The sequence below is a fragment of the Dinoponera quadriceps genome, unplaced genomic scaffold (genome assembly GCF_001313825.1).
Source record: "Dinoponera quadriceps isolate SergipeBrazil2010 unplaced genomic scaffold, ASM131382v1 scaffold1573, whole genome shotgun sequence".
NCBI classification, from domain to species: domain Eukaryota; kingdom Metazoa; phylum Arthropoda; class Insecta; order Hymenoptera; family Formicidae; genus Dinoponera; species Dinoponera quadriceps.
Window position 1 is genome coordinate 945,819 of NW_014556062.1, and position 9,983 is coordinate 955,801.

General features: G+C 35.7%; 1 protein-coding gene across 1 annotated transcript; it reads right to left on the reverse strand.

Moving 5' to 3' along the window:
- Window positions 1-566: 566 nt before the first annotated feature.
- LOC106746542 (probable histone-lysine N-methyltransferase CG1716) lies at window positions 567-9,032 on the reverse strand. Its single transcript, XM_014623219.1, has 14 exons — window positions 8,945-9,032; window positions 6,698-8,498; window positions 5,911-6,549; window positions 5,660-5,779; window positions 5,319-5,447; window positions 4,984-5,185; window positions 4,807-4,904; window positions 4,515-4,680; window positions 3,765-4,422; window positions 3,618-3,675; window positions 2,872-3,233; window positions 1,961-2,733; window positions 1,474-1,809; window positions 567-1,379 (listed from the first exon to the last, which is right to left on the reverse strand). Exons 2-14 carry the CDS (start codon window positions 8,470-8,472, stop codon window positions 1,224-1,226), a joined length of 5,472 nt encoding a protein of 1,823 aa, XP_014478705.1. The 5' UTR covers window positions 8,473-8,498; window positions 8,945-9,032; the 3' UTR covers window positions 567-1,223.
- Window positions 9,033-9,983: the final 951 nt, after the last annotated feature.

The window sequence follows — 9,983 nt, forward strand, 5'->3', positions numbered from 1 at the left end:
TTATGCGCTGTGCTGGAGTGTGTGCTTCCTGCTTAAATCTTAAGAAATTGACCAATCACAGACGAATATTTCCCTCACATTCGATTGTGATTGTTCAATTTCTCAAGGCTTAAAACACTTATTATAGAGTGGGACTAAAGTACAAGAGAATAAAGTGCATTAATTCTTTTTAAGTGTGAAAAAGTGTAGATAGATGCGCCATCTCTAAACTTCCGACACAACAGTATTACAAGCAAGCATTCAATGATTGAGCATATCTTGGCTTTTTCCAGGTTAGACGTTTTCTTCAGATCATCGTGTCTAAATATTTGTACATCGTGATTCTTTGTTAAAGAATCAAAGGCATTATTTATATTTATGAATTTTCTCCTGCATTAGTAAATAGGTAAACTTTTAATATGTGAAATATATTTTACCTATCTTGTCTAATATGATTGTTAATTCATTTAAAAATCATATTCTGCGATTAACAGATTATGATCAATCGTAAAGTTTTGATCATAATATATATTACATATGCGGGCAGAATTAAAAAGAATTACAATCGATAAATAATAATTACTACATAAACATAGTTCTTTTTATTCGATACTTTACATTGCTTTCGTTTCGAAGATCACGCATCACAGAATCAATTTTTTGTACCATGTATAGACAAAATGTGTTGATAATATAAAGTTAAATTTATAAATGCAAGAGATTTACCCTTCCGCTTGGTTTGGTTTTTTGTAAACGTTACATAAGCCAAAAAGCACATACAGCAGCAACCAAGTTGTTAAGCAGTTGAAAAGTTATGTGTAATCTATTATTTACAAGATTTGTTTTGTAACATTATATAAATAAATATTGGCTGAATATTAACTACAAGATAAATATTGAAAAAGGTAGGTCAAATAGTATCTTATACAACTATCCAAGTATGTATTTTACACTGTATTGGTATATAAGTTACAATATTTATAAAAGGTACAACATGCATAGTCGGCATGTAAATAAATGTGTATTCAAATATACACATAAAGTTATGGGAAATTAAAAATTTGCTAATTTATTAACCGCTAAATCATGAAAATGTTTATCACGCATATACAAACTTGCCTATTTTACAATAATGCAGTTACAAATGTATTATCTACATACGAGCATTACCTAAATATATGTCATAATAGACAAAGTAAAGAGCCCGTGCAATAAATAACAATTTCGTTTTATAAATTACACAGCTAATCTTCATCTGTACCTTTCTGATACACTGCGCCAAATTTGCTCATGTACTTACGTACAAAGTCTTTTGCTTTGTGCTTAACGTTTTCATTGCATTGCAATTCATCAACACTTTTACAATGTTTTAATTCCTTTGCGAGTACAAAATGTGTCAGCTGTAACAGATTATATGGATTGTATTAAAAGAAAAAGAAAGTTAGAACTAAAGAGTTGTATCAAATTTGTTGTATTAAGGTAAAATCAACATACCTTTCTAGCTAGATGTTTAAAATCTTCAGTGTTAGTTATTCTACCTTGTTTGCAATCATTCTTTCTATACGGATTTAAAAAGTGCACCATTACATTAGCCATATTTATTCTAAATGTATCCTTAATTTTTCTTTCGGACATAGGAGACATTTCGGCTGATGTCGATTGCAACTTGCTTAATCCATGTCGCGAATGAGATTTCGATTTGTTACTCCGTCGATGTTTCCTCAACTTCTCAACATGGTCTTTCAATTTTGCTCTCTCCTTCTGCCGTCGTAATTTCTCCTTTATTTCTTTGTAAACCTTGTGGTCAATACGATCCTCTTCCCTACGTGGCTGTAACGTAAAACACTATATATAATAAATTCTGAGGCAAGATAAGTTTTCAAAGAATTTATTTTTTACTTTATATATCTACGATGTGATTTCAAATTTTACATAAAACATAAATACATAAAAACAGCCAAAGAAATAAATATATACTCACACTAATAATTCTTTCCTGTACCAGTCCTTCTCTTCTTTTCTTAGGCTCGATAAGCGGCAGTGAACTTCCAGTCAGATTGTGACCACCTAACTTTTTAGATATATTTGACCTAGATGCGCTCGAAAGACTTTCTACTGAAACACTGCTTGTCTCTATATCGTCATTCTTTTGTTCCTCGGTATGATCATCATCGAGGTCTTCGTCATCTTCGTTCGACGAGCTAGATTCTTCGCTAGATTCCGAGGTAGACGAAGAGTCTGGTTGCACCCCGATGTGATCAGGTGGTGGAGGTAGCCACTGCGATATTCTTTCTTTCACATGATAATAGTACGTTCTACCTCTGCTGTCTGTTGCACTCTTCCATTTCGGCGGCAGATCGATTGGCGGAACTTCAGGTTGCGGCGGTCGATTTTCCGCAGATGCAAATTGTTGATCAGCAGGTTTCTCGATGTGATTATAAAGGGACGTTTGAATTGATACAGTAGGTGTTCCACCGTGAACAGACACTAAACTATTCGGAAGAGGTAGTTGTCCCTCGGAATACGGCTGCGGGTGTGATATCAAAGAATAGGAAGATGTTGTCTGACTGAACACAGTTGTCTGACTTAATGAGTAAGCTACTGGTGGCACACCGGGCGGAATGCCGCTTGTAATGCCGGACGATATATCGGTTGTCATTGTCGATGGTAATACATGAGAGGTTTGGCCTATTATATTAGTAGATTGAGGGCCTACATATACAGGAGTACACTGTTGCGTTACCTCTCCTCCGTCTATAACAAGAATATTATGTCACGTATGCCGCTCTATATCGAAACTTTTAATAGGTGTATCTTACTAAAACGAAAAGTCGTGAAAAGTACTGAATATTCGTTTAGAAAGGAAATACATGTTCACTGAATATATATTACCTTGAGTAGAATAATGCTGCCATTGACCTAACGAGTGATTATAAAAAACAGGATAGCCAGTTTGAGGATCAACCATGGCAGTGGTATGGGGGTCTATACCCAGTGCCAAACATCTGTTCTCGTGCTCTTGCCACGATTCTTGTTGTTGCCGACGTTGCCTCTCCTCCTCCTCTTTCGCAACTTGCAGTGCAAATAATTGCCTACGCTCATACTTTGTCATCCGTGGTACAGGAACTAAGCTACTTCGTTCTTCGACTCTTTTCTCTTTTATTCTAATATGCTCAGTTTCCGGAGATTCTCGTCCTCTTCTTCTATCGCCACGTTTGTCTACTTCACTTCGACTATATCTATCAGATCTATGCCTAGGAATTTATGAAGCCAATTAATACAGAATAATTCACGAAGGCTGTCAGCCTCAGACATAATATATAGCTCAGACACATTCATAGGCACTATTATCTTTGCATTTCTAAACTAAGAAATGATGTCTAACAATATAAAAGTCCGCAAATCCTCTGTCGTCTCTGAGATATTAATGCTCGACTTAAAAAGCATTATTTTATAATAAATGTCTAAAGTAACCGCTGAACAATTTCTATAATTAGTTTCAATAAATTACGCTTATTACATTTTTATATAGTACAGAAAGATTTTATTTTTCCGATTTGCACCCTAACGCAGTTAATTTATTAGTTATTATAGTTTATTAACTAAATATGACATTAATATTTTTATGAAACACATACCTATCGTACGATGTCCCTCTCTTGTCTTCTTTCTCCAATTCTTCTCTATACCCGCGATCTATAATAAAATTAAAATAATTTCAAGTTGACATTAAGGAGTGTTTTTTGAGAGGCTTTAAATATGACTTGTATTTAATTAAAATTAACCTGCTTCTCTTTCATGCTCTTTCATTTGTTCAATCCTTTCTTTCTTCGGTATCCTGAAGACTTCTTTAAGATTGGACCACTCAGCAAGAAGACTAGAAGCTAAATCCGAAATAACGGTTTGTTCTGAAGCTTCTAATTTAATTTCGTTAACTGCCAAACAACTCTCAATATTGTTATTGCGCTTATCTGGAATGTCGTTTAAGCATTCAGGACTCTTCTTTTCGTTGCTGTCAGAATTACTGCTCGAATCTTCGCAGCTCAACTTTAATTTAACTTGATCATCCTCCGGAGAATCGGCATTTGGAGAAAGATACAATCCTTTCGCCCATTTCTCGATTACACCATATATCTTACTATCCATCAACATCGTCTTGTTGGGTATTGGCAGTGTATTTAGAGTTTTCAACACTTCTAGACGAAATTGTTGAGCCTCTTCTGTATCATTCGTTGCGATATCCATGACGTAACTCCAGATTAAACGCAAACCGTGATAATCCAGAAATAATCTTCGACATGGTTGTACGCCGCTTTGTATGAGACGCAGTAAACGCGTTCTGTGTTCTAGTTCTCGGCTACGAACCATTAATCTGCTTAATGTCAATGTATGCGCACGATTCTTCAAACCGCCCGAACACAGCTTATCTATTTCTTCCTCCAACTAAAATAAAACACAAAAAGATAAAGTAGGAAAGAAATTGTTCTACAACCGGCATGTAATATCAGTAATATTATCCACTGTGCAATACTCACATCTTCATCCTCCATATAATCAGCAGGTTTCTTCTCTTCTTTCTTCTTCTTTATATCCTTTTCACGCTTCTCTTTCTTCTCGATCTTCTCCTTCTCCTCCTCAGGTGTCTCACCTATCCAACCTCGACAATTCGGTGCTTCGCAATAACACTTCTGAGCTTCTTTTCTGATGGTTAAATAGAGAATAAAGAAACTCAGAAAGAGAAACTAAGTTATATAGACTATATGTACAAATACATGCAAATATCTGCTTTATAATTATTAACAGAAAATATATAATCAAGAAATATACCCATATCGTTGAAAATGGTAATCAAACGTAATTTCTTCACCAGCAGCTATGAATTTTTTATTAAAAAATCCTATTCGTAATTCTCCATTCACCGTCCACTAAAAATAATAGATACAATGTGTACAATTGTATGTTGGAGTATGTGAAATTAATTAATTCGTAGCACATGACATTTACCTTTTGTGTCTCTGCATTTGGATCACAACTATGATTAATGAATCTGGATACATTCCCTTTCATGGTAGCATCTATAATCTGGTCAGATTTTAGCGCCATGAAATAGTAATGTCTGTTTTTATCTTTGGAATACTCTTTTGCCCTACGTTTGAAATCTTTCGGATCCACGACCTCACCTACATATTCCATTATAAACTCGCCTCTGTAATCGTGAAAGTAACATGGAAATAGAAAATTTCAATTTTTCCATTCAATTTTCACCTTTCAAATAATCAATTTTATCCAAATCACATTTTATCCAAATCAAATATATCTTGTATCAAATTTTTACTTACGCCATTATATCAATAATAGCGCGCAATCCAAAGCCCTTCTTCTCTGTGCGGAATACTTCACACTTGGCATATTCACAATTTTGAAATCTCTTATTTGTACATCTATCTCCTACTACACATCTAGGTCCGCTACAATAAACAAGAAAACACGCAATATTACCATCCGTGCAATTTATTTTTATCATTGTTATATTAATTAATCTACCCATATTTATATTTATCTGTCTCGAGAAAATATTATTTCTATTTATTGTTTCAATACGTCTCCTTTATACAATCTATAGATACAAATTAGAATAAATTGAGTATATATATTTTACATCGTAAAAATGAATATTTACCATTCTATCATGAGAAGTCTATTAAGGCAATCCTCTCCACAACCAAGTTCCCCTCTCTCGATTTCTTCTTCAGTTAAGAAACAGTCGCATACCATTCTTTTAGTTTCCTTGTTTGTATATCTGATAACAACATATTACAAATATATATATCTTACGTGTGCAAAACTATTACAAGAAACAGTATTTATATATGCAATAGAGAACATAATTAATATTAGTCTTTAACGCCGTTTACTATTAATTTTACTCACCTTTCAGTAAGATATAAATTTTCACGCAAGTGCTCAAACTGACTCAGTCTTTCTTCCATTTCTCTATCCTCTGTTTCAAGAACCATCGGCAAAGGAATTTTTGCTCCAATAGTCTTTGGAATTTGTGCTATCGTTGAAACAGTAGAAATGTTACTAGATGTTAATGATGTGTCTTTAACTTGCTCTGTTTCTATATTAACTTTTATATTTGTGCTGACGATATTATGTTTCGATTCTGTGGACGTGGATTCCCCTACAGTAATAGACACAGAACGTGCTGATTCAGATAAAGGTGTAACAGATGACCCGAGCATTGACACAGAAGCAGTAACAAAACCCGCACTCGAACTGCCCATTTCGAGTTCGCTCGATCTTCGCCAGCGAGATTTTACTTTAACTGGCTTTGAAGAATCAGAATCGTATCCTGTAGTGTTGTAAGTAGTACTCAACGGTACTAAAGTATCAAGTGACGTCGATATCTTGTTAGAACTATTTTCCTTATCACATTGCGCTTCGGAGTTATCTATTTTTATTTCCTGAGCAATTGCAGGATTTATATTATTAACTACTTTTTCTTGTTGAAGAGTTGCTTTCGAAGTGTCTATACTAGGTTTTGTAACCAAGCCACGTCCACGAGATCTAAAAGTAAATTGATTTTTTCATATAAAATTTTTATTTTAATAAGTTCGGAAGATTATTCATCAACAACTTACCTCACATAATTATAATATTTTGACATGCTAATACAAAGTTTTATACGTCAATATTGAGTAACTTGAATCGTTACCTTTGTTTCATCAATCCAATAGATCGAATTCTACTGCTTCGCCTTACACCCGAACTGTTTGAGCCACTTTCGGAACCTGTTGTATCAGTACTTCCACTACGGCTTCTAAATTCAACCCTCTTGTCGATATCATTTACATTGCTCGCTACATTTTTTACATCAAGCTCCCGAATCTTACAATTAGTTAGCGACACCAATGTGTCGTTACTATTTTCACTGCTACTACATAACTTCATATCTTCACTATCGATTTTGTTGTTGTCTCCTTCACTATCTTGTAAATCATCAATGAGTCCTAAAGCCTCGATGTTTTTCTGTTGACTTGTATTTCTCTTATCTTGCATAATTTTCGATTTCAACGATATCTGATCTGTACATTGTATTTTATCATTGCAAGAACTGGACTTTAAAATATCTTGCTCTTGATTTATTATATTAATGGGCTCTATAACTTTCGAAAATATGTCTGTAACGTGAGAGCTAATAGAATTATTTGAACGATGCAGTTGCTCCATTTTATCTAATATCGACGAACTGCTTTCATCATCAATATGTACCGGCGACAGTTTTTCTACATTTAAAGGAGTTTGTACTGGAGAGTCAATACTTTCCACGCTAGAAAGATCATTCACCAACTTTTGTATTTCCTTCGAACTTATATTTTCACTTATCTGCATATCTGCCAGTTTGTTATCTAGATTGGAAACTGTGTCTTCCTTTGACAAATCTTTATACGCACTTGTTTGCAAGTTTTTATTTTCCCACTTGCAGCTATCTGGCAACAACTCGTTAGTAGAGCCAGAATAATCCTTGATAGGACATATTTGAACTGGATCAGACATCGATTCCGAAATTTCCTGTCTTATTTTGTCGTAAATTGTCTTGCCACTCTTCTGCTTCTTACCAACCTTATCTTCTAATACTGTTTTCTTTTTGTTAATATACGGTTTGTCTACATCGGAATCTATAATGTCACACTTCTCACTGCTTGAAACCACTGATTCGTCTGTATGCATCATTGATATGGAATTTTCTGGTTCACTGGCACACACACTATTAACACTTTCTTGAATAACGCGGTACTCATCGTTTGAAACGTCTTCAGATTTAGGTGCCATCACCATAGACTTAGTACCGTCCTCATTTTGTATCACAGTAAATTCCACAAAATCCTTGCCTTCCAGATTAGGTTCATTCACAAGCAGCACTTGTTCAATCATAACATTATCTTGCGGTAAATTAGCACCATCCTCTTCCACTTCCATTTCTTCACAGATTATCGTCTCCTCTATGATATCCTCTGACCATACTTCCATCTCGGCTGATATTGGCGCAGGTAAGGATTCAATGCTTGGAGGATTTGTGTTACCAACTACAACTTGTCGTACATCCTCTGGGCTAAGTTTCTCTGATTTATTAATTATGTTATCTGTATCATCTTGACTGTCGCTCTCTCCTGCGTCTCGTTTACATTCAGAAGCATCGTATACAGCGCTTTCGTCACTCATGGCTATGCTATTATTAGAAGTACCTTTATGCTTACTATACTTCTTCTGAGAATTTTGATTTTTTCTTGATGGGACTTGGCTATGATCATCACTCATAGATTTAGAATCGTCGGAATTGTTTAAGCAAGATGTCTGTGAAATCTCCCCGTTTTTCTTCTCTTCCAACTGCTTCTTGGCTATTTGTCTACTGGATTTGCGTACAGGTACATATTTATTGGATGATGATTTTACAGATGCTTTAACTTCAGTTTTACGTCTGCGTGCCATTTTGATTCCATATATATACTCTCAGTCTGAAATCATTAAAATTAGAATATAATTTGTTGCAAGAAGTGGTTATTAAACTAAGCAATATAACATATTTATTTTTTTATACGAAATACACATATTACAAGTAAAATATGGTAAATTATGCACATATATATTTAATATACAATATTGTATTTATATTAAAAAGTATTTTATCTCTGAGATATGCAATTTAATTAAGGGATAGAAACTAAAGAATTTGAGATATTGAAGTTTCCACTAAAAAATTAAGAAAATTTACTGAAAAACTGCAATATGTGATACTTATGTATATTACATGAATTCCTACGAATCTGCTGATCTTTTGAATCAATAATATATTATAGAATAAACATCAAAATTGATAGTTCTTGCAAAACCAAAAGATCTCTATTACACTTTGTAAATTTGCTTATTAAACAAGCAATAAGAATAACCAATGCTTACTCACCGTATGCTTCTAAAACTGTGTTCTGCAATTCTAAGGTAATATTCATTATTCGGGATACTCAATATGTATTCTCAAACGGACGCTGTCTTATATTCCTCCAATTTATCGGCATATCCACGAGTGAACAAGGTATTTGCTAAAACATTGGAACTAGGCTAACTCATGAGAAGATTCGGTGAGTCTGTGAGTTGTTGAAAAATTCTGCCGCCTCGACGGAGCACAAATTGTACGATGCACGATCGATCGAGCTCTCTCTTCCGTCGATCGAAATCTAATACACTCTCGCCGCATGAAATTGCTGGACGACGTTCGTTCACGTTTTGGCACTCACTCGGAAACTCGTTGATCCCGCTCGGTGATCTCGTGGCTTCCCGTTAATTCTCGCGCTGGCTCGTGATTCTCATCCAACGTGCATTAATCGCGCCGACGAGAGGTCCATCGTTAAAATGCAAGAAGAGCTCGTGTATGGAAGTATATACCGTCGATGTGCATTCTAAACGTATATACCACCGCCACTGAGCATCGCTTCTCGTTCCTCGTCCTGTGACTCGCTGGTGTTGCGAATGAAGTAGCAGCGCTATCAACGACTTGCGGTGGAAGCGTCGCGAGCTCGCCCCGTCGCGACTGCGAAGACGCTACGATACGCTGCAAGTACCACGAAACACCATATCGTTACACCATATCTTACTGTGTTACGTAGCAGCCGCGGCAGACAACCAAGTTGCACACTTACACGGTTTGCGGTTAACAACGAGGATATAATTGTTCACGATAACGAGCATCGACGAGGAGGGATCGTGAAGGTTCTGTTTCGAGAGTGACCACAGCCGCCCACAACTGACAATGACTGAACAACCGTTGGCGCTCTCACGCTTGTCCACGCGCGTTAATCGTATCAAGCATTCGTATTCTCGCACCGTTTGTTGGAAAATACGGCGGGTTCAGATTTCACTCAAGCCGAGGACGAGTGTGTTTTTGTTTCAGATGTATATCTACGACCAATAGCGGCGCGCAGTGACTCGGGGCCCTTCGGTGAACT